Source organism: Conger conger, chromosome 9 (genome assembly GCF_963514075.1).
Source record: "Conger conger chromosome 9, fConCon1.1, whole genome shotgun sequence".
In the NCBI taxonomy this organism is placed as follows: Eukaryota; Metazoa; Chordata; class Actinopteri; order Anguilliformes; family Congridae; genus Conger; species Conger conger.
In genome coordinates this window covers 29,932,815-29,957,247 of record NC_083768.1, presented here as the reverse complement: position 1 = coordinate 29,957,247, position 24,433 = coordinate 29,932,815, and the positions used below count along the sequence as shown (strand labels likewise).

General features: G+C 42.5%; 1 protein-coding gene across 2 annotated transcripts in view; it reads left to right on the top strand.

Moving 5' to 3' along the window:
- Nucleotides 1-20,873, top strand: part of npc1 (Niemann-Pick disease, type C1) — a 28,647-nt gene extending 7,774 nt beyond the window's left edge. For both annotated transcript variants that reach the window (XM_061254415.1, XM_061254416.1), the window contains exons 8-25: nucleotides 70-440; nucleotides 675-901; nucleotides 1,328-1,428; nucleotides 1,583-1,685; nucleotides 2,745-2,934; nucleotides 3,223-3,405; nucleotides 6,762-6,876; nucleotides 7,302-7,429; nucleotides 7,781-7,915; nucleotides 8,267-8,356; nucleotides 9,551-9,741; nucleotides 12,879-12,994; nucleotides 14,153-14,282; nucleotides 14,531-14,731; nucleotides 15,819-16,050; nucleotides 16,823-16,936; nucleotides 18,194-18,356; nucleotides 19,270-20,873. In XM_061254415.1, the coding sequence (XP_061110399.1) occupies nucleotides 70-440; nucleotides 675-901; nucleotides 1,328-1,428; nucleotides 1,583-1,685; nucleotides 2,745-2,934; nucleotides 3,223-3,405; nucleotides 6,762-6,876; nucleotides 7,302-7,429; nucleotides 7,781-7,915; nucleotides 8,267-8,356; nucleotides 9,551-9,741; nucleotides 12,879-12,994; nucleotides 14,153-14,282; nucleotides 14,531-14,731; nucleotides 15,819-16,050; nucleotides 16,823-16,936; nucleotides 18,194-18,356; nucleotides 19,270-19,352 (2,873 nt within the window). In that variant the 3' untranslated portion in view covers nucleotides 19,353-20,873. The remainder of the gene's footprint in view (nucleotides 1-69; nucleotides 441-674; nucleotides 902-1,327; nucleotides 1,429-1,582; nucleotides 1,686-2,744; nucleotides 2,935-3,222; nucleotides 3,406-6,761; nucleotides 6,877-7,301; nucleotides 7,430-7,780; nucleotides 7,916-8,266; nucleotides 8,357-9,550; nucleotides 9,742-12,878; nucleotides 12,995-14,152; nucleotides 14,283-14,530; nucleotides 14,732-15,818; nucleotides 16,051-16,822; nucleotides 16,937-18,193; nucleotides 18,357-19,269) is intronic.
- The last annotated feature ends 3,560 nt before the right edge of the window (nucleotides 20,874-24,433 follow it).

Here is a 24,433-nt window from a genome sequence, read left to right as displayed (position 1 = left end):
TAGTCCCAACAGCGTAGTTTGTGGTCAGCTGAAACAATGTGACCGCCTCCTTTCTCTGTGGTTGTCCAGGTGAGGCGACCTGCTGCGAGACGCTGGGTGAGCGATTCGAGAATGCGATGAGGCTACTGTTCAGCCGGTGGGGCTCCTTATGCGTACGCAACCCCCTGCCCGTGGTAATGAGCACCCTGGTCCTGGTGACGGCCTGCTCCGTAGGCCTGGCCTACATGCGCATCACCACAAACCCCGTGGACCTCTGGTCTTCCCCTGGCAGCCAGGCTCACCGGGACAAGGACTACTTCGACACCCATTTTGGGCCCTTCTTCCGTACGGAACAGCTCATCATAACCACCACCCTGGACTTGCCCTTCAACTTCTCGCCTTACTTTGGGGGCCCGGACGTCCCCTTTGGGGCAGTCCTGGACAAAGGTGTCCTGCACCAGGTACACTGGGAAGTTTGGGATGGGGCTTGGGCTTGGAGATTTCATCCAATCATATTGTTCTCTGTAGGATGTTCTGCAGCTGCTTCATTGCAGTTTTTTAATGGGAAGCCATTCTCTAGTCATGCATCGCACTGTTTGTAATATTAATATAACTGAACTTTTTCCCGCTGTTAATGATCCCTCGCTAGAGATTGTTGCCATTGGTTCTCCCTTTAACCTTTAACTGTTTATCAGGTGCTGGATCTTCAGGACGCTGTTGAAAACCTTGAGGCTTCTTACGGGGGTGAGATTGTGAAGCTGAAGGACATCTGTCTGGCCCCCCTGGCGCCCTACAATGACAACTGCACCATCCTGAGCGTCCTCAACTACTTCCAGAACAGCCATGCCGTGCTGGACCACTGGAAAGGAGATGACTTCTTCACCTACGCTGACTTCCACTCTCACTTCCTCTACTGCGTCAGGTGAGCACCACCTGCTGCTAGTCCCATCGTTTATACCGTTACTGCTTTAAAACTCTGAATTGTGTATTTCAATTTAGTTAAATGCATACTAATAATGTTAAACGTTATTCATTAGTGGGGGTTATACTTTATAGTTTTATAGTTATATTTTCATTCATTCATTCATTCATTTTGTTTGTTTTTTGTAAAAGACATAGAGTGAATTAATTTTAAATTTGTAATATTTAATCTAAAGAAGAGTCTCTGCGAGGCAGTTTCAAGGAGTAATCTTCTGTTTGAGTTAGAATTTGGTTTTTCAAAACAGATTTCTGTCAATATTTTTGTTAAGATGGAAAAACATTACCATTTATTCGCTTACTTTATGGCAAAATCGGTGCAATGTCGGTTGCGGTGAATGGAAATTCCTTTCTGTGTCTCTGACCTTAGTGCTCCAGCATCTCTAAATGACACCGGAATGCTTCATGACCCCTGTCTGGGCACGTACGGGGGTCCCATCTTCCCCTGGCTGGTCCTTGGAGGTTATGATGGTGAGTTATCCTGAAAACTAGGTCTACAAGACCGTGACACCACTGAAAAAACAGAAACGAATTGGCTTCATGTAAATGTGAAGTAAAGTTCTTTGGTCCTGGTCCTTGTTACTTCAAGAGCAGCCTTTATTGAAATCTTCTTTTCGGGCTGCAGGAACGAACTACAACAATGCGACCGCACTGGTGATCACCTTTCCTGTCAACAATTACCACAATGATTCAGAAAAGCTTGGCAAAGCCCTGGCCTGGGAAACAGAGTGAGTACAGCACACGCATAACCTAAATGCACATAATGTGCACACAAATGCTCACGATGCACGCAACTCGCATGCTAAGCACTTAACGTGAGCACAAATGCACATGACATGCACGCAAATGCACACATGCATGTAAGAACAGGAAGAGAAACTAATCTGTCTCGTCCCGCTGACCTTCAAAACTAACAGCCTTAAATGAAACTTCAGGCTACATGGTAACTTTCTTTTCAAGACTGTGTGTGTTGTGGTACTCTTATTAACATTTTCCTGCTTTTTTGATGTAAAGCAAACATTTATTTAAATTGCTTTTTGACTAGAGTAGCTTTAAACTGCCGCTGCAACTGCCATGCACAACAGCAGCTCTTGAGCCCTACTCTAACCATTGAGTTACTTGTGTTGGCTCTAAATTTACTGATTCCCTAAATTAGCAGAAACTATTAACACTGAACAAGTAAATCTGTTGCTATTCCAAACAAAAAGTGATATTCCACACAAGTGCCATTTGTTTTTGCCGGACCCCTGGGGACCGGGCAAAAATTTAGCTTGCCTTGTTATAACGTGCATGGTTTTCGCAGTAGGTACTAAGATACAGAAAGCTGTAACAAGATCGCAGAGCAAACCGCTATGCTGAGACAGCTTAAACTTCCAAGTCCATGCTAGCTAAGAGAAAGAAAGCAATACATACAACTGACTGAGATTGTAGTAAAAAATAGCAGTCTCAGTTAAAATTTACATACCAGTCTTTGGCAATGTGAGCAATAATAGAATGTTGGTGAAGGTAGCGATATTCATCATCTGATCATAAGTTGCAACTCTTTTCTAACATTCTGTGGTGTAGTGCCACTTCTGCATTGACGGGTATTGGTCAAACCATATAGTTTCTGCAACCCCCTTATCTACATCCGACTAAACGAGGTTCGCCTGGTCTTTTTTTTTTTTTCTTTTTCTTTTTTTTCTTTCATACCACTTACCCACAGATTAATTAATCGGAAGGGGATGAAGTACAGTAACCTTCCACACACAAACGTGTACATTTACCCCTTTCTCCATCTCCTGCAGGTTTGTTGAGTTTATGAAGAACTACAGCAACCCCAACCTGACGATCGCCTTCAGCTCGGAGCGGAGCATCGAGGACGAGATCAACCGCGAGAGCAACAGCGACATCAGCACCATCGCCGGCAGCTACGCCATAATGTTCATCTACATCTCTCTGGCGCTGGGCCACATCCGCAGCCTGCGGCGCCTCCCGGTAGGTCCACATGCCACTTTCTGTTTCACTGTGCACATGGCTTCCCCCTCCACATTAACCACCATGGGGTATGGCAGCAGCGCACCACGTGACGTGGAACCTCAGTGTTGCTCCAGCTCACAACCTATTTGAGTCCAGGCATTTTGAGAAGATGAACACGCACACTCATACATACACATATGCTCAAGATATACTCTATATTTGCTTACTGTCTCAGTTTTTATTTATTTATTTTTTGTTTCTCGGTTTCACACTGTAAGGAAGTGAATCTCTGTGTACGTGAAACAGGTGGACTCCAAGATCTCTCTAGGCATCGCGGGCATAATCATCGTGCTGAGCTCCGTGTCCTGCTCCCTGGGCATCTTCAGCTACGCTGGTATCCCCCTCACCCTCATCGTCATCGAGGTTATCCCTTTCCTGGTGCTGGCGGTGGGCGTCGACAACATCTTCATCATCGTGCAGACTTACGAGGTGCCTAGTCTGAGCTATCCTATATATGACCCACGTCTGTTACTATTTCAGGCTGGTGGCAAGTCCCATCTGTTGAGTAGAACTCTAAATGACCTCTCTTGGTACACCCTTTCAAGGTTGGTAGGGCTGGGTATTGTAAGAAATTTCTTCTTTGTGCTACCAGTACTGGTACTTTCTTAGTTTGTCTTGAATAGCCATAGGGTAGTCTACCCATTGGATATTAACAATTGTCTTCAAAAACAGTGTTATTTTATTGGGTAAAATAATGTAAATGATAAGCATTCTACATCATGAAATATAACTGGCTGAGGACAATGGTTATTCATATGCAACATTTCAGCCTTCTATGTTTCCAGTGTACTGTGGCTAGATGCATTCACATTCAAAGTTCACGTTTTCTTGATTGTTTTCTCCCAGAAAAAGCTTAGGCTGCTTATTGACAATTGACGCGGTCTTGGGAAACACACCGTCATGTTTGTGTTAAAATGCATTTGCGAAGTGCATTTTTGTATTTAAACACTTAATTTTGTGCTGCATCACCCATCAAAAATAGAGCGGACCACATCTGTCTCTGTGTACTGCATCAGGTGATGTGCTGCATATGCATTAGAGTAAATTTCCACTACCATTCTGGCTACTTGTGGGTGCTGCGCAGTAGTTGTACAGAATCTGGTGTGAAGTGGGGGTCATAGTTGATTAGAGTAAGCAAGGGACAATCCCTCCTGGACCAATGTGGGGTTAAGGGCCTTGCTCAAGGGCCAAACCACTGTGCGGATCGTATCGTGGCTAAACCGCGGCTTGAACCACCAATCAAGGTTCCAGTCATGTACCATGAGCACCCTGGTCAAAAACAACAAAAACAACAACAAATGTGTGACTGTCCAAATACTTAGACTGTATGTACTTCACTTTTAATGGTACGTGTATTGCTATTTTTTCCTTCATAAAATTGTTTATGTTTCAGTTGCTTTTATTTTATTCATTTAAAATTCCAGCATTAAGCATCGTAATGCCAAAGTTCACAGAACACAAGGTTTTTAGGTTTATTTTAGCAATAAGTAGCTATACACAATGAAATATGGCTGGCATTTTATGAAGATGTTCACCTCATCGGGATCCTGAGGAATTGTGAAATCTCCTGTATTCAGTTAAGTCCATGACTGCTTCCTGAAGCGCCGCTTGTTTCCCCTTTACATGCAAGCCCTTCCTTGCAGTTTGTGTTACATCTGCTCAAGTTACAAAAAAGAACCCATACCTTGGCCTTTAATTCATATTCTGGAGCATAAATTATATAAGGCAACTGATTACATTACATTATTGGCATTTGGCAGACGCTCTTATCCAGAGCGACGTACAGTTGATTAGACTAAGCAGGAGACAATCCTCCCCTGGAGCAATGCAGGGTTAAGGGCCTTGCTCAAGGGCCCAACGGCTGTTTGGATCTTAGACCGGGATTAGAACCACCGACCTTGCGTGTCCCAGTCATTTACCTTAACCACTACACTACAGGCCGCCCTGATTACAAATCGGAGGAGCTTGAAGTAGGCTTGATTCTGCATGGGGGTTGACCGACCAATCAGAGTTTTGTTTCGTTGCTGAGAGGGAGGCATGGCACACTGGACATGGCACATGGCTGTGAGTCATCTGCGTTTAACTATATTTGGCTTTAAAAGCGTATGAAGTAGAATTTGAATACGTGCCCATATGGACCATTTCAATCCAGTAGGTACCGTCAATGGAGGCTCCACTACCTAGCCGTGACCATGAGTGGCCCAGAATAAAAAAAAAGAAAAAAAGAAATGTATGACATCGGTGGTGATTTCCATCCTGCCACTTTCGGTTTGAATCCAGCTTGTTTGTTTTTCTGCAGCGTCTCATTGCTCAACAGCTGGGCTTCTGAGAGGTCACTCTCTGTTACTGCGGTTAAGAAGCACTTGCCGGTAACAGTTGTTCTTCTCCTGATGTTCATTCTGCGTTTTTTCAGTCGGGTCATTCGAGTGTTAATAGTGATTGAAGTCATTGCCTGGTGACATGTCGATAAGGACATGCCATTTACTTGTAGACAAACTAATCATAGTCTACAAAGCTATGGAGAAAAGGCTGCAGGGTATCGTGTGTGCTGTTGCTGAACCCCCAGAAGGGAAGCTAACCCGCAGCTTGTGACAGGCTGTGGGTGGTCGAAAGGGGAAGTGTTTTTTTTTTTTCTTTCTTTTTTTTTGTGGCAGTGTTCGTTCTTGCTTGTGCCCTCTATACGTGAAGGCCTGCTGTAGGGGGAAGGTATTCGGCAAATGCACATCTTTACGTTTCCGCACCGTCAAACCTCTCCAGCTATGACTAATAATAAAGCTTAGAAATATTTCCTAAAGTACTGAATATGTATCGAATAATCAACCTGGGGCGGCACGGATGGTGCAGTGGGTAGCACTGCCGCCTCACAGCAAGGAGGTCCTGGGTTCGAATCCCCGTCGGCCGGGGCCTCTCTGTGCGGAGTTTGCATGTTCTCCCCGTGTCTGCGTGGGTTTCCTCCGGGTACTCCGGTTTCCTCCCACAGTCCAAAGACATGCACGTTAGGCTGATTGGAGAGTCTAAATTGCCCGTAGGTATGAGTGTGTGAGTGAATGGTGTGTGTGCCCTGAGATAGACTGGCGACCTGTCCAGGGTGTATTCCTGCCTTTCGCCCAATGTATGCTGGGATAGGCTCCAGCCCCCCTGCGACCCTGATCAGGATAAGCGGGTTCAGATAATGGATGGATGGATGGATAATCAACCTGGGCCCCGTATTTCAAAAAGTGTTTTGGATAGGATTTCTGTAATTGGGCAGGATTTAAGTCTCAAAATTGGTTATTTTCAAAGTAGAAGCTGTAATCCTGATCCTAAGAATTTGGATAAGATTTTTGCAATCCTGTCCTACTTAGAAGCTAGGTGAAATGTTGGTTTCAGGTATCTTAAAATTCTAAGGATAATTCAGGATAAAGTTGTTCCCACTGAAAGGATGGATTAAAGGTTTATGTAGGGACATGTGGGACACATCACACATCTTTGATGAATTGTTTCATCCAATGATGGCACATTAATTAATCAAACCCTTCCAAAGTAATATCCGTTCTAAATGGACATTAAAATATTTTCAAGAATAACCCCTCAAAACTGTGACCAAACCAAAACTGCAAGCCTTACAAATGTGAAAATCCTTTCCATGTTTTGGGAATATATTCTGTTATCTATTCTAAAATAATGGGTAGTTGCAAAATCAAGACATTCACAGGTCTTCCTCAGAAAATGAGCCTCCAGACGGACGGTCAATGACACTGTTGTTTTTGTCGGGTGTGGCTGACCGCTGTGCTGTGTTCCTGCAGAGGGACGAGCGCATGCCGCAGGAGACGCTGGACCAGCAGATCGGGAGGATTCTGGGGGATGTGGCGCCCAGCATGTTCCTGTCCTCCCTCTCCGAGACCGTGGCCTTCTTCCTGGGTAACGTCCTTCCTCCCGGCTACGGCTTTAGGGGTGACTCATTTCCTGCGTTACCCTCACGTGAAAAGCAGGTTTGCCCTCTTTTTCAAGAGCACAGGGAGCTTGTCTCCTCAAAAACATTGAAGGAAGCTCATAAAAAGCCTTTTGTTGGGTATGCAAAAGCTTTTAACAGCGGGCAATAAAATTGCAGTCTGCATGAAGTGGGATCTTTTTATACCATACCATATTTCCCTGGGTCCTGTGTAGCTTTTTTTGTATGATGAACGCAAGTGGTTATTCTTCAGGGAACTGCCAAGGTCTTTGACCCATACTTGGAGTTGTTTTGGCCTGCACAATGCGGAGTGCATGCCATCTGAGGCAGTCTGGCTGTGCGCACTGGCTGTGGCCTGCTGTGTTTCGGTAGCGTGTTCTGTGACCCTCTGCAGGGGCCCTGTCTAACATGCCGGCTGTGAGGACCTTCTCCCTCTTCGCCGGCCTGGCGGTCTTCATCGACTTCCTGCTGCAGATCAGCTGCTTTGTAAGCCTGCTGGGATTGGACATCAAGAGGCAGGAGGTAAGACCACAGTCGGGAGTCAGGTGATCGCTTGTGTCACGCTCAGAATAATTTATTTGCATGTTTATTAATACACAGACTGTATGTGGAACCTAGTGGAAAAAGCAAACACAGATACCAACTCAAGTAAATAAATGTATAATGGTTGTCTGCCTTATGTCTGACCTAACATAAATTACATGGTCGATTACCCTTAAAAGGCATGAATTATTTTTTTGTAAATCCAGTCCATGACATAAATAATTGTATGTTTTATTAAAAACCAGGTTCGTAGTTACTCATTTTTTCCCCAAAAGTTAATGTGCTTAAATTTCCCTGCGATGTTCTGAAACTCTCCCGGTGTGTGCTTAGGCAAACCGGCTGGACATCTTGTGCTGCGTGGCTCTCCCAGAGGGACAGGAACAGAAGACCGATGGGTGTCTCTACTGGTTTTTCAAGAAGATCTACGCCCCCTTCATACTGAAAGAGTGGGTGAGGCCCATTGTGGTGAGTACCGGACAGTCCGTTCAGTCCAGTGCAGTTTGGTATCATGCAAGTCCTGAATGTAATGCGTTTGTGTGCTTCATATTGACCTGTGATCAATGTTAGGTTTCATATGATGTTCCACACAAGATGATGCAAGTGCTTTCCAAGCATTATTATTATTATTATTATTTTATTTTTTTAAATGCATCTGATTTGAAATGCTTATCAACTAGAATTGTGAACGGAATAGTGCTTACTACTGGAGTGTTGAATGTGTTCCTTTGATGTCACTTCAAAATGTTTTTTTCAGCCAAAGCACAGTTGGAAAAATAATGTGCTTCAAGATTATACTCTTGTGTTGTGTTGTCTCAGGTGGCTGTGTTTGTGGCAATGCTGTCCTTCAGTATAGCTGTGACAAATAAAGTGGAGATCGGGCTGGACCAGACGCTCTCCATGCCTGATGTAAGTGTGCTGTCCCATAATTCCATGAGGGGGAAGTAATCAATTCATAAGCCAACCACATTTAAAACAGACCATAGTTTATTGGCTGTCTTCTCATTGATCCCCCTGCCCAGGATCCAAACCAAGTAGTAGAAATGTAGATGTGGGCCAGTAGCGGGTTCAACCACAGAATCTAAACATTACAGTTTTTGCTGCATGAAGAATTTTGAGGTGGCCCCCATCAATTTTATTGGCCGCCTCTGTTCAGTGGAACAAAAAGCCATTATAAATACAAGTGTTGCACATGGTGGATTTCTATCATTTATAGCTGCAATGGTGGCATTACTGCAATGTGGCGCTGTACCATCATCTGCACAATGCACCAGGAAAGGTGCTACCAACGGGTGCAATGCTACAGCAGGAACTTGAGACTTTTATTCTTCATGGCATTCATAGCTATTTGTGACAAATGTGGTTTAATAGAGTAAGTGATCCCTATAAACATACATAGGGGGTCCTCAGGACCGACTTGAGAACCACTTCTGTAAACTGTCATTTCTAGCAAGGTTTAACTTCTGTTAACTTCTGTTTATACTTGAGTGCTGTATGCGTGTGTAAAGATCAAGTCATATGCTTTGGGTCTTTCCTATTCAGAATAGAATAAAGGAAGTAAGCTAAAGTCATCTCACGTCATCTATGTGTATTTTGAGTTTGCCTCAAAGCGCACGTGATGATGAACAGAAACATTTTCCCCCTGTGATCTTGAAATTACACAATAACACACCCCCGCATTTTACACAGTAGATCTTTTTTGGTGCAGTTTTAGCCTACAATATTTTCTGAAAAAGTTTCCTAAACATTGTAGATATGGCCCGTAGAACAGCAGATCTTTTTAGAAAAATTGCTTGCAAGGAGGAGCCAGTGAAAAGACATTATTGGATCATTATTGTCTGTAAAGTATAATTTGCCTTATTTTGAGCCAGGAAAAACACTCCACTACAAAAGGTTTTTATATTATATCCCCAGGATTAATTATTTTAAATAATGTTTGCTAGTCACCCCTGGTCCCTAAAATCACCTTGTGTAGAGAATTGTATTTTGGATTGACACAGAGAGATCCACCATGTGAGTGAATTTTATTTAAAAAAAATCTGGAAGTATCTGCTGAAATCTGTTGGGTTTCCTTTGCTCACCCTCTGTGGTTTGCTCGTGCAGGACTCCTTCGTGCTGAAATATTTCACAAACCTGAGCACTTACCTGCACACGGGCGCCCCCGTTTACTTTGTGGTGGAGGACGGCCATGACTACCGAACCCTGGAGGGCCAGAACAGCGTGTGCGGGGGCGTCGGCTGCTACAACGACTCTCTGGTCCAGCAGGTCTACGCAGCTTCCCAAATCAGCAACTAGTAAGTCTGTCTGAGGACGTCAGTTCACGGGACTGCACGAGGTGCCGCAATGATCAATTAAAGGTCTTGTTTTTAAAATCTCATTTAAGGCTAACTTCCGGTGGAAGCACGGTGAGTCTACATCAGGGATTGTCAACCGGTGGTCCGCGGCCCTCTGGTGGTCCGTGGTGGTATTGCAGGTGGTCCATGAAATTGGGAATGGAAAATAATAAAAAATAAAATTTATTTATTATTTGGACTTAATTCATTTTCCAATGACAACTAATTTTTTTCTGAATAATTTACCCATCCAAATTATGTCAAATGTAGTTGATAGAGATTCCCAAGGATTTTCCTCATATCACCACTGATACCACTGACTGATCTTGGCTGCACAGGACCACAGACCAGAAGCTAAAAAAAAAAAGCAAACGGAAAAATCTTTGCATGACTTCACCAGAGCCCTGCCTAACTAACGTAACGCATCAAGTGACTTTGCACGTTAGATTTTTCTTTTTGCAATTTGGCCAGTTTAATTTAATTTCAGTTCAGTTTCCATCTTTGATGTGAGTTTTAAGGTTATAGCTAGCTAGCAAGCGTATTGCTAGCTAACGTGGATAGCAGAGTTAGCCAGCTGTTATCATGGACCGATTCGTTGTCAGAAAAAAACCTGCAGAGCAGGCTGAGACTGCAGCCTCCGCTGGAACATCTGACACAGAGGAGACTGAGGAACCAGCCCCCCAAGAGAAAGACTCAAGGAAACGTAAGAGGGAGAGGCCGGCAAAAAGAAAATATGATGCAGAAAAGTATATTAAACTTGGATTCACTTTCACCACCAACAAAGCAGGAGATGAGATTCCAGAATGTTTCATATGCTCGGCACACCTGTCAAATGAAGCAATGAAGCCCTCAAAACTAACGCGGCATCTGGAGACCCACCATAGTTCACTGAAAGGCAAGCCTATCGAGTATTTTCAAGAAATGCTGCATATTTTTAAGGGACAGCAGACACTTATGAAAAAGAGTGCAAGAAGCAGTGAAAACGCCCTTAAAGCTTCATACCAAGTGGCACTTAGAGTTGCACAATGTAAAAAACCCCATACAATCGCTGAACAACTTATTTTGCCAGCAGCTGTGGATATGTGTACAACCACGGGAAGTGAAGACTGTGCAAACAAATTAAAAACCATCCCCTTGTCAGATAACACTATCGGACGTCGGATTGTGGAAATGGCCGGTGACGTTAAAACGCAGCTTATAGAGAAACTTCAAGCAGCTCAAGGATTCTCAATTCAAATTGATGAGACTACCGATATTACCAATTATGCGCAACTCCAGGCGTTTGTGCGGTTTGAGGACAGTGGCACTATGTGTGAGGAGTTCCTTTTTTGTAAACCACTGCCAGGGCGAACAACAGGCGCAGAAATATTTACAGTCATTGACAACTTTTTTAAAGACAACGATATCTCCTGGCAGAAGTGTGTGGCATTATGCAGTGATGGAGCCCGAGCAATGAGTGGCTACCAGACTGGATTGCTTGCGCACATAAGGAAAGCAGCGCCTGGGATAATTTGGACACATTGCATGATACACCGTGAGTCCCTGGCCTCCAAAGAACTAAGTATTGAACTCAGCAATGTGTTTGATTCAGTTGTAAAGACAGTAAACCTAATCAAACGAAAGGCATTAAATACACGTCTGTTTTCATCACTTTGTGAGGGCTCGGGAAGCGAGCATGACTCTCTCCTCTATCATTCAGAGGTGCGGTGGCTGTCGCGCGGTTCCGTGCTGGAGCGCGTGTTTCAACTGCGCAGTGAAATCCATGACTTTTTAAGAGAGCACAAACACAACGAACTGGCTGATAACTTTTGTGACACTGAGTGGCTTACTAAGTTGGCATATCTCACTGATATTTTTGCAGAGCTAAACAAGTTGAACAGCTCCATGCAAGGCAGAAATGCAAACGTCTTACAGATGTATGAAAAAATTGAGGCATTTACTAAAAAGGTGAAGAGATGGATAGAAAGAGTAGAAGAGGGTAACCTGGCTATGTTTCCATCAATTGAGGAATATTCTGACAGTACTGATATTAAGGACATTATTAGTGGCCACTTGAGGAAGCTTGTGCTCCAATTCCACAAGTACTTTGATGAATCTGATCAGTGGCGCTGTAATAGCAAATGGATCCTGCTCCCATTCAGTGATAATGCAGCAGTAGGGTCAAGCTTATCTGCCATAGAAGAGGATCAACTGATCGAACTATCCACGGACTCTGTCAAGAGGAACATGTATGAAACACAGCCCCTTGTGAAGTTCTGGGTGGGTTGTCAGGCAGAATATCCAGCACTTGCAGCAAAAGCAGTTAACTCTCTCTTACCTTTTGCAACTACTTATCTTTGTGAGAGTGGATTTTCCACACTGGCCTACCTGAAGAACAAGTACAGGTCAAGATTGAAGCCTGAAAGTGACATGAGACTGTGCCTATCCACCATAACGCCACGAATAGACAGACTGTGTGCAACTCACCATGCCCAGAAATCCCACTGATGAGTGAGAAAACTATAATCTCAACCCTTGTCCCACAGAGTGAGAGTGAACTTTGTAATATTATAAGCCCTCTTGGCTATCCACATATTATTTCCATTCATTACTACTTGACTGATTTTCTTTTTAGCACAAGGTGCAAATAAATAGACATACACTGATGCAAATAAAAAGCCTGTATAGGTCTATCCTCCTTTAATTTTAAGCTTGGTGCAAAATAAAACAAATATCCGCCAAAGCAGTGGTCCCCGAGTTGCTTCTTGGTTATAATGGTGGTCCCTGGGACAAAACCAGTTGAAAACCCCTGGTCTACATTACTTAACTTTTCTTCTTCCGGGTCTCAGGTTGTTACTCCAGTAACTGAAGAAAAAGGATGCATTAATTTATACACCTCTACCCGGAGAAATAATCTAGGATAGAGTCCTTTTATAAACGTATACCCAGAGAAAGGATCCTGGATGTATTCATTTATAAAAACTATCCAATGATAGAAATGTGTATATATTATTCTATGGAATACTGAACCTGCTGATATTTCATTTGTTTGATGTAAAGGGTAAAATAAAACTGGAAATGAGTCAGTCCTGAGTTTATCCCTTTTCTCTGTCTCCCAGCACCAGAATAGGCTTCACCCCATCCTCCTGGCTGGATGACTACTTTGACTGGGTAAAGCCCCAGTCCACATGCTGCCGGTACTACAACTCCACAGGAGCCTTCTGCAATGCCTCAGGTAACCAATACAGCTGGTCAACACGTTTCCCTGGTTCTTCAGCTTCATGTGCCAAAGAACCAGGGCAACACTCCCAGCACTCCCCCATAATGACATGCTGCGGTCAGTGTGCCCTGCTGAAGCACACGCTACTGCCATTGTCACTTGTTCCAAATCTCCAGTCCTGACCTGGGCAGCTGTGTGATTGGCTGTAGCTCCAAATGCTGCTAACCAGGAATGAATGCTGCCCTCAAATAATGTGGCAATCGGCAAACTAATGAAGAGTGGAGTATACCACGTACTGGTCTCGGATTGCCGAATGTGTGCAGAATTGATTTTCCCTGAATAGTCACCGGATTTTGGATAGTTATTTTCATTCTTCATTACATGAAATATATGGACGTGCACAACTGTCGCTCTTCACTGTGAGGAAATGCAATAAAGAGCCCATGTTCAGTTAACTAGTCTTATTTGATGCATTCAAATCGTACTGTCCTATCAATCTTGTGCATTGTTATACTGAGCACTTTTATGTATTTATTAGACTTATGTTTTGGTCTTCTGCTGCTGTGGACTGTTCTGAAAATTTTAAATGATCAGGAGTAGGCTCTGTGCTGGAACTGTAGGTGTCAGGCAGTCTGATGCACTGTTCATCTGCCAGTAGTCTGGCACATTGATCCTGTGTTACTGCGGTCATAACCCTCAATGTATCATTGAACCAAATCCCAAATCTTTGCCAGTAAACACGGTGTGTGTGAAATGTGATCTGCAAAATGTGCCGCTGCGTCTCTTCCAGTAAGCTGCATAGTGTCTGTCAACCTTTGAGCAGTACCGGAATGTAGCAATGGCTTTATTGCTACGCTGCAGCACCAGTGAGTTGTTTGCACCCAGAGTTTGATCTTCCAGGTCAAACCCTCAACGGCAGACAAGGGATGAGAACCTCATGAACGGGTTGTTTTTTTTGGTGTGTTTCAGCACTTAAGTCATTCATTGACTAGAGTCGATAAATTTTGACTGCTGATTAAGAGGAAACCAGAAAAACCTGCAAACACTCCTGTCTGTTAGTGCTAGAGCTTTTAGGTCCACGCATTAAAGACTCGCCTCTTCTCACCCCTCGTAGGCTGTTGGAGTGTAAAGATTGTGTTGTAATGTTTCTGGTTTTGTCTTCACCCCCCCTAGTGGTGGATAAGTCGTGTGTGCACTGTCGTCCGCTGACTCCTGAAGGCAAGCTGAGGCCGGAGGGAGAAGACTTCATGAAGTTTCTGCCCATGTTCCTGTCTGACAACCCCAACCCCAAGTGCGGGAAAGGGTAAGAATGTCAAAAGACTGTCAAATTATTTCATTCATATCATATCTTTTGACTTCATTGTTATCAAAAATATGTTTTTGTCTTGTAAATCTACTGCCAGCCTTTTTTCTTATACATGATGGAATTATGTCTCATTAAATTCCACAGAACAGAGAAAGTACAAAGCATTTTTTAGGTTAGGTTGTAAATGACATGTTGCTGTAGCCCAACCTGTTTGAACTGTGGGGGGGGATTGTCTCCCACCGTAGGGGTCACGCAGCCTACAGCTCGGGTGTGGACTTGACCAAAAACAACACTGATGTTGGCGCCACCTACTTCATGACCTACCACACGATCCTGAAGACCTCTGCTGACTTCATCGCAGCCATGAAGATGTCCCGCGAGCTGGCTGACAACATCACCCACACCATGAGTCTACAGGGAAAGAGCAGCCGCGTCTTCCCTTACAGGTAAAGGAGTGCGGTCCTCCATTTTAGTGATTAGCATTAGCTTAATAAATTCAAGAGGTTTTTCACATTTTTCAATGCAAGTGCTATTCGGTACAGTTTGGGGATTTTTTTTTTTATGCAAAAAATAAACACTTGGAAATGTTTTCAAAGATTGGATTTGATTGAATCTGAGCCTTATTGAATAGTATGTTCATTTATTTATTTTTATTTTTTTCATACTTCTGGAAAACAGTACAGTTACTCTAAAGACACATGATGATATTAGGGATGCACATTTGAATTAATTTGGTGTAGAGCAGTGTTTAACTTGGCCATGAACATGCGTGTCAGTGGCTGCTGGGGCAAACACTCTGGCCTTGGGAGAACTCTCGTTTGTTCCTGGGATTGTTCATAAACTGGGTCAAAAGCAATCCTGCCTCTGGACACACTGTACCATAATAATCCCACAGCCGTACTCAATAACCGCTCTGTCCAATAACCCTGCCCACTGCATGGTGTATCACACAGCCCTACCAACAGCAAGACTATTAGCATCACAACCACAAAGTGATGAGTGAATCAATCTCATGCATTAAAAGACCATTCCATAACACCATCCATCATATAATCTGTGCCATAGAATTAGATAAAATTCTGATCTACAGCATGGAACAGTTCCACATGTCAATTATACTGTACATGATGCAGTTGGGCAAGCCATTTTGGTTTTATTTTTGGAATTCAGTGTCCAGCAGTTTTGCCCATCAAAATAAGATGGAATAATAGAGGTAGTATGTATCTGTTAATCTCAGCCAGTTTACTGGTTTTTATGTTTTACAATTTAGTGTTTTTATGCTGTTATAGTCTCTCTATTGTTCTGTGTTGATGTGACTATGTAAGGCGTCTGGTGTGAATTTTCCACACATCACTCATAGGGCATTACATCTGTCAATCAACTTTACCACTCAGTTAATTACCAGGTGGAAGTGAAGAGCTTTGAGTGCTACGTTGTTTGAACCAAAAATTGTTTATTACCTGTGAATATGCACAAATCATAATCCTTTGATCATTGAACCCATGTTTTTACCCTGCCCCTTTTTTTCTCCAGTGTGTTTTATGTGTTCTACGAGCAGTACCTCACCATTGCCTACGACACCGCCTTCAACCTGGGCATGTCATTGGCAGCCATCTTTGTGGTGTCCACTGTCCTGCTAGGCTTTGAGATGTGGTCGGCCCTGCTGGTCAGCTTGACCATCGCCATGATACTGGTCAACATGTTTGGGCTCATGTGGCTGTGGAACATCAGCCTCAACGCTGTGTCCCTGGTCAACCTGGTCATGGTGAGTGAGGGCTCTGCACTGAAAATAAATGCAAGTGCTTTATACCACTGCACAGTGTGCAATAAATGTTTAGTAACAAATTATGAACCGCATTGCCCTTCAATAAAGTGATGTTAAAGGGATCCTCTGGCATTTTTCAACTTTATATGATGGATTGGAGGATTTCATGTCAAGAAACACCTATGGCATTAAACACTTTTGTACCTCGGGAGTGGTCGTCAAGAGAAGCTCAGTCGGGTCACCAGTGATGATGATGATGATGATGATGATGATGATTATGATTATTATTATTATTATTATTATTATTATTATAATTATATAAATAAAGACAGACTTTGCAGCTTAACTGTACCGTTATCATTTGTGTTTTCTGTTTTTGTTTCACAACAGACCGGCACCCACGAGCATCTTCCAGATCTTGTGGAAAACCAAATTTGAATAAATGGCAAAATATTGCTTTAATGTTTAGTCCTATATGATTGTCAATGATCAATAAAACAGTATTATTATGCAATGATAATAATAATGATGTAATGTTGCTAAGGAGGAAGGCAGTGTGGCTAGTTTATATATTTATATATTTTTATATTCTCTCAGAAATAAAATAAAAAAAGTATAGAATTAGGCTGTTTCACTGGATCCTCATAGTGCATTTTTGAACTGAAAAATATTGAGCAGGGCCCAGATTTCCCTCACCGTGAATTCAAACCGCAGAGATGGCGGAGAACTGCACTCGGTCCCTGAGTGGTGTGCCTGCTTGTTTGTGTTTCAGAGCTGCGGAATCTCGGTGGAGTTCTGCAGTCACATCGTGCGGGCCTTCTCTGTCAGCACCAGGGCCAGCCGGGTGGAGAGAGCAGAGGAGGCGCTGGCCCACATGGGCAGCTCGGTGAGACCACCCTCCCTCTGACCACTGAGCTGATTTACAAACGCATGGGCAAATCTCACTATACACTCTATACACTCACTCAGCACTTCATTAGGAACACTACTCTAATACTTGGTAGGGCTTCCCTTTGCTCTAAAAGAGTCTCATTCTTCATGGCATGGGTTCCACAAGATGTTGAAAACATTCCTTTGAGATTCTGTTCCATGTTGATATGATTGCATCATGCAATTTCTGCAGATTTGTCAGCTGCACATTCATGCTGCGAATCTCCTGTTCTACCACATCCCGAAGGTGTTCTGTTGGTTTTAGATCCGGTGATTGGGAAGGCCACTGAAGAACATTGAACTCATTGTCATATTCATGAAACCAGTTTGAGAATTTTGCTTTGGGACATGGTGCATTATCACGCTGGATATTAGTGGGATTTGGACAGTAATCATCTCTGATGATATCAACCACCCACTTCAGCATCATCATCTCTTCTCTTGTATTTTGTAAGTCAGTGTGTGACAGAAAGCTTACATGCAGTAATAGTGGGAAGGCGGTACTCCTTCAGCACAAAGCTGATGACCGTGTGACTGTGACCGCTGGTATGACCTCGGCCACACCAGACCATGGGCAACCACAAAGTCTCTGTGCGCTCTAGATGAGCGATCCCATAAGCTCCGCAGGAGTTCCTTCTTCTACTCAGAAGAGAGAGACTGCCTTGAAACTTAATGCTATTTACCAACTAAAAAAAGATTGAAATTCACTTTATTCTAAATATATATATGTTTGTTATTATCCTTATTTATTTCAAGGTATCTTACAATTATAAGTATGGAAATGTGACTATCTTTTGCAATAATTTTTTATTTGTATTGCATTAGTTCTTATTGCACTTTTATTGTATATTGCACCCCCCATCGCCCTTTCTTTTCTTGCTTTAAGCTACCAAGCAGCATGCAGGTGTTTGAGTGTGTGGGGTATCCACAGCCACATTCAAGAATTCACCTAAATGAACACTGACCTTATTGTGTGGTTATTTCTAATAATTCATAAGATCTCATCATAGATGTTCGCTATTGTCAACAAACACCAACTTTCTTGAACGGGCTCATTTTTAGGGGTCCCTAATTTTTATTTATTTGTGTGCACGTGTGGAACGGAGACATGAAATGGATAATTCGTTTGCCACAAAAATGTGGAGAACAGAGGCTTCTGCTTGCCTGGATTTGGTGAGATGCTTCTGGTCTGAGTCTTTTTTCACCACTGCAGGTGTTCAGCGGGATCACCCTTACGAAGTTCGGAGGTATCCTCATCCTGGCCCTGTCCAAGTCCCAGATCTTCCAGATTTTCTATTTCCGGATGTACCTGGCCATTGTGCTGCTGGGAGCCACCCACGGCCTCATCTTTCTGCCCGTGCTGCTGAGTTACGCAGGTGTGTCTTCAGCAGCTGAGCTCGCTAGCAGAATGAATGCCATTCCTGTCACAGGGTCCTTAGTTATGATTGTTCATGAAGCCTCTCATTATCAATCTGTATCAGTCCTGGCGTTATGTGTCCACCTCACCTCATTTCATTTTGAATCCATCCAGTTTACTATACAGTTTCAATACAAGTACATGCATACAGTATCCCCTAAAAGATGCACGACGCGTATGAAGTGTGTATCCTCTTTTGTATATTACTTGCATGAATGCATGCATTTCATGCCTAAGAAGCTCTTTTTCACTGGATCAATATGTCTACCCAGTTCACATAAACATTTCTTCAGAAAAGCATTTGGAAATTGTGTTTTTAATCTTGAAGCGCATCTGAAGCGGCAGTTGTAGCAGTCTATCTATAGTTACATTTTGCTTTGTTGAGAAAAACCCAAAAAAATGTATCCCGTGGTGGAATTCAAATTGGAACTGGTGAAGTAACACACTGATGACCACTTTTCAATTGAAAAGCTTTATTTACAGTGCGAAAAGGGAGATTCACGATGGATGTGTCCGACAAGCCTTCCGTCTGAATCTCAATATGTTAACCTAAAGTGTGGGTTTAAGTAGCCCGGTTAGGGGACTGTGTCTGTGTGCCTGTGTCTACAAAATGAAGGTAAACCAAGAACCACTTGGAGTGAATCAGTTAATGCGATATGATAAATCTAACCAAAAGGCTCAAACCCAACAGCATGTTATTAATGGAGTGCAGATCCAGGTTTTCAGAAAATAGCCAACTTATTGTTCTGTTTGTATCAAGCAGTCATTTCAGGGTACAGCGTATTCATTCAGGGAATTCTAATTCTAATTCTAATTCAAGTTTCTAAACGTGATGTTTCTGTTAAAGCTTTTCCTGGTCGCTCTCTCCACAGGTCCCTCTGTAAACAAAGCCAAGGTGATGGCGGCCAACAAGCGGTTTGCCGGCACAGAGAGAGAGCGACTCCTGAACTTCTAGCCATGGTGTGGCCAGGCCGGACTCTTGATTGGTCACGTGTCGAGTGAGAGGCGGCTCAGAAACAGCACTGGTCTTTTCCATGACGGCGTTGGCACGCTTTTGTGGAAACCCCAAAACGGAAAGCAACTTCCTAACCACTCAGGAAACCCCACACCAGCACACTGGAGCTCGCAGGGCTTGACGGGTTTTTCGGGACAACACTAAGCACACCCAGCTGCATGACGCTCCACTTTGGTTTCCATTTTTTCCTTTAAACATGAAGTAACCTGTGACTGGGAGAAACATCACCACTGTGAGCTGCTTGTACTTCACCTGTATTTAGGGAAGAGGCAAGGCTAAATACTCCGTCAAAACGAACAGTGGGCTTTGTGGTAGAGAGATGTGTAAAAAAAATTTACATCTTTATTTTTTTGGTAAAGTTACAGATTTTTGCACAGTTTCTATTGATAATTGATAACATTAAGGGATGCAAGACATGCAGGCTCACAATTTTGTTAATATAGCCAGGTTAAGGCTTTCTCTTTTAACCTCACTTGAAATAAACTAAATCCAAGATGTGGTGTTCCCCTACAGGAAAATTGGAATTGCAGAACTGGACTGGAATTTAACTGGAGTGCTCTTGTAAAATAGTCAAACTGTGTAGGAAAGTATGAGACAAAATATTATATCCTACATTCAGCTCTGCTTTTATTATAAATGGGCTCTTCAAACAAGTGCCCACAAGGGTTCACATCAGTGAACATGGACATGGCTTCACAGATTCACGTCAGTGTGCAGGATAATTACCTCTGATGTCAACAAAACATGGCTAGACCTTACTCATATTTATGTTGTTGTTTTTTTTATGTTATGTTATATCCAGTTGAATGAACAGAATAGGATACCATGGGAAAGATCAGATAGTGGCGGCCTGTAGCGTAGTGGTTAAGGTACATGACTGGGACCCACAACGTTGGTGGTTCGATCCCCGCTGTAGCCACAATAAGATCCGCACAACCGTTGGGCCCTTGAGCTAGGCCCTTAACTCTGCATTGCTCCAGGAGGATTGTCTCCTGCTTAGTCTAATCAGCTGTAAGTCGCTTTGGATAAAAGCGTCAGCCAAATTACGTAATGTGATGTAATCCACAATTCCAGTTGGTCCAGTGTGGCCACTAGTCTCTAGCATGCAGTACATTCAGCCAGCATTCCACTAGGTGAATGCAGCCAGTAGTTGTTTTGCTATGGGATTAGTATCTACTGTATAGTGATGCGGCAGGGATTTCAGGGATGATCAATTCAATGTTCAGTGGAATCCATTTTGAAGAGAGAACCTACCAGTGGAAATGGTATACTTACATGTGAAACATGTTTTGTTGAACCCTCATGTAATGCAAAAAACAAAACTGGGAAAAAAAATAGTTTTATCCATTTTAAATGTAACATTTGCAATTTGAATGTCAAACTGGTGTTGTTGGATGCATACACCTCCCCAGTTTGACTTCTTTTCTTTCTTTTTTTTTTCAAATAAAATAACTACTAATACCATCTGTAACAGTTTAATTACTCAGTTGGACTGTACTTTTTGTAGTAGACAATCAGATTGTTAGCTGTTTTAAAGGCACATTTATTTGAGTTCTAATGCTCAGCATTTTAATATTTTGTAGATGCTGCTTGTGACTGTCGTTTTGAATGTAGCATTAGTGTATCTAGTGCTGTTCAGAGAGTGAAGGCCATAGATCTTCTGTTATATACTGTAGTTCAGTACCAATTTCTGACCTATTATCATCTTTAGGGATCCATTGGTTCCACACACACCAGTTTGAATATAAATTGTAAGTCACTGTAGCATAGGTGAAGATAAAGAATGTAACAAACATTTTCCTCCCTTAAAGAGTAATGACACATTGATTAAACCCGTGACTGCTAGGGAACTATCATTGGTGCCCATGCATGTGCAATTCACATCTGTAATTCTATAAATGTCTGCGATGGACTGGCGACCTGTCCAGGGTGTGTTCCTGCCTTTCACCCAATGTATGCTGGGATAGGCTCCAGCCCCCCTGCAACCCTGTTCCGGATAAGCAGTTAATGGATGAATGGAATTCTATAAACGTGGTCAGACACTCTCCAAAGGCAGCTGATTCAAGAGGAGACATCTGAGTGACTTTATCTAGTCTCTTTAAAAAAAAATCTGTTAGTCCGATTATGAAAAGTATGAATAATTGTCGACATTTAAATTTACTTTAAAATGTAGAAAGAATTAAGAATATTTAAGGCAGATGAAAATGTGGTACAGTTTTCATTACATGACACATTTGATAGCTATGTATGAAAAAATGCAATAAGCATGGTTATTATTTGTTTCCCCATCTATGCTCCGGTTCATACATCATACAGGATCATACATTCATACAATCTGTGTATTCTGTACAACAGCACAGTTGTGCTGCAGACCACAATCCTTTACATTTAAAATGATGTAGTAGTCTGCTAGAAGACTGTTGCTCTTTCGGAAAATTAATTTCGGACAATATTAGTATTATGAAATTCACTAATTCTTATTTTTATTAATCTAGTCCTGCTAAAGCTCCACTGGCCCGAGATAGCAGAAGTATTGGTTCAGCATCAGTATGTTTGGTGTCAAAATGGTGATGCATAAAATGAGATGTTCCTCATACCCACGGTGAAATATGGGTGTGGATCAGTGACAAGACTGTGAGACATGGTTGTAGGTGGACTTTCCAGCAAGACAATGACCCAAAGCATTCCTCAGAATCCACACAGAAATGCTTCTATGATGACAAAACCTATGTTCTGCAATGGCCATCTACGGCATTGGAAATCTTTTTTTATTGAATTGTGGTGGGTTCCACTGAAACGTTAATAAAGTACAGTATTTTGGAAATGTTGACATTTCCTAATTTATATCAATAATGATATTGGGGTTTTTTTTGTTTTTTGTTTTTTGTGCATTGCCATTCAGGGGTGCCAATAGCTCTGGAGATCACTTTATGTACTGCGGCAATTTGCCTGTAAATGTATGGCTGGGCAGTAAAGGGAGGTACAGGTAGAGCATATTTGTCACCATGTATGGCCGAGAGCATGCACCTTTTTATTCCAGCCTATATACACCAGCTGATTATTTTTAGGTGATCTTTCTGATCTTGTGCTGTAAGAATATATCCCATAAGTAAACCATAAAGATGCTATGTTGCCAGTGCAAAATTGTGGCGTGCAATGAGATTATTTTTTATTGTATAGTTCGCTTTCGATTCATTCAGTCAAAAGAACGACCCTTCATTTTGGGTTTATAATGCCCTGCAACATTGCGCAGAAATGCTTTTGCACAATTATTATGTTTAAAAACATGGTTGATTGGAGAGTAGATTCTCATTCATTGGCAATATGAAACTGTAAATTATTCAGTGCTTAATTCACACATAATTTGCCCCTGAAAGCATGTGATACGCCTTTATTCAAAATAAGGACCCCATGATTTCATCCTTGGGTGGGAACCCCTTAATTATGACAATTAAGAAGAAACCCCATATATATTTCCGGTGCTGGAATTATTAATTGAATGTATTTTTAATGCATTAATAGCTCACTTTTTAAGGTGTGAAATAAAATTAAGGGGTTTGGTTCCAAAGTGTGGAGAGTAGGCTACTCTTTGTCGTTCACAAACTGCAACACACACAGCTCCCCGAACGAGTCATTCACAGACAGTGAGTGAGTCGCTCCCCTTCACCTTATTAGCTGAATCATTCATATTAGTTGTCAACTGACTGTGTAGTATTTGAATTTAGTTGAGATGAACTATAAATGCGTAAGTTTAACAATACATTTAATTATTAATTGAAAAAGCCAATTTATACTTATCAATTACATAAAATATTTAATAATATTTTACATTACATTTACATTACGTAGAAGAATCGAATCCCACATAATTGCTGCCATATGTGAGGATTATTAAGACGGAAACGGGTAGCATGTCAGCCTCTTGTGTTTGTACACAGCAAAGCATGTTTGATTGGTGTTAACAGGCAGACTTCTTTATAGGTTATGTTCGATTTCGACAAAGCATTCTGTTTCATTTCACAGCTGTACAAAAGTGATGTATGAACTGAGGTCTTTCATTGATAATCAAAACCTATGTACAATCATACACTGCTCGAAAAAATAAAGGGAACGCTTAAACAACACATCCTAGATCTCGATGAATGAAATATTCCAGTTAAAAATCTTTATCCATTACATAGTGGAATGACAAAATTACATAAGACTGATCAATGGAGGTCTGGATTCAGAATCATACTCAAAATAAAAGTGGAAAAATCAGATCACAGGCTGATCCAACTTCTGTGGAAATTCCTCAAGACAATTCAAATGGATGGAACGAGACATGATGTCCCAGAGGTGCTTGATTGGATTCAGGTCTGGGGAACGGGCAGGCCAGTCCATAGCATCAATGCCTTCGGGCTACACGGTGTTGGGCTGTGAGCACAGGCCCCACTTGTGGACGTCGGGCCCTCATACCACCCTCATGGAGTCTGTTTCTCACAGTTTGAACAGAAACATGCACATTAGTGGCCTGCTGGAGGTCATTTTGTAGGGCTCTGGCAGTGCTCCTCCTGTTCCTCCTTGCACAAAGGAGCAGATAGCGGTCCTGCTGCTGGGTTGTTGTCCTCCTACGGCCCCCTCCACGTCTCCTGGTATCTCCTCCATGCTCTTGACACTGCTGGGAGACACAGCAAACCTTCTTGCCACAGCGCACATTGATGTGCCATCCTGGATGAGCTGCACTCTGTGGGTTGCAGACACCGCCTCATGCTACCTCTGGCAAAATGCAAACGTGACCAAAAATCAGCCAGAAAGGATGAGGACAGGGAAATGGTCTGTGGCCACCACCTGCAGAACCATTCCTTTATAGGGATTGTCTTGCTAATTGCCTCTCATTTCCACCTGTTGTCTGTCCCATTTGCACAATAGCAGGTGAAATTGATTCACAATCAGTGTTGCTTCCTAACTGGACAGGTTGATATCCCAGAAGTGTGATCCCAGAAGTTACATTGTAATGATTATGTGTTCCCTTTATTTTT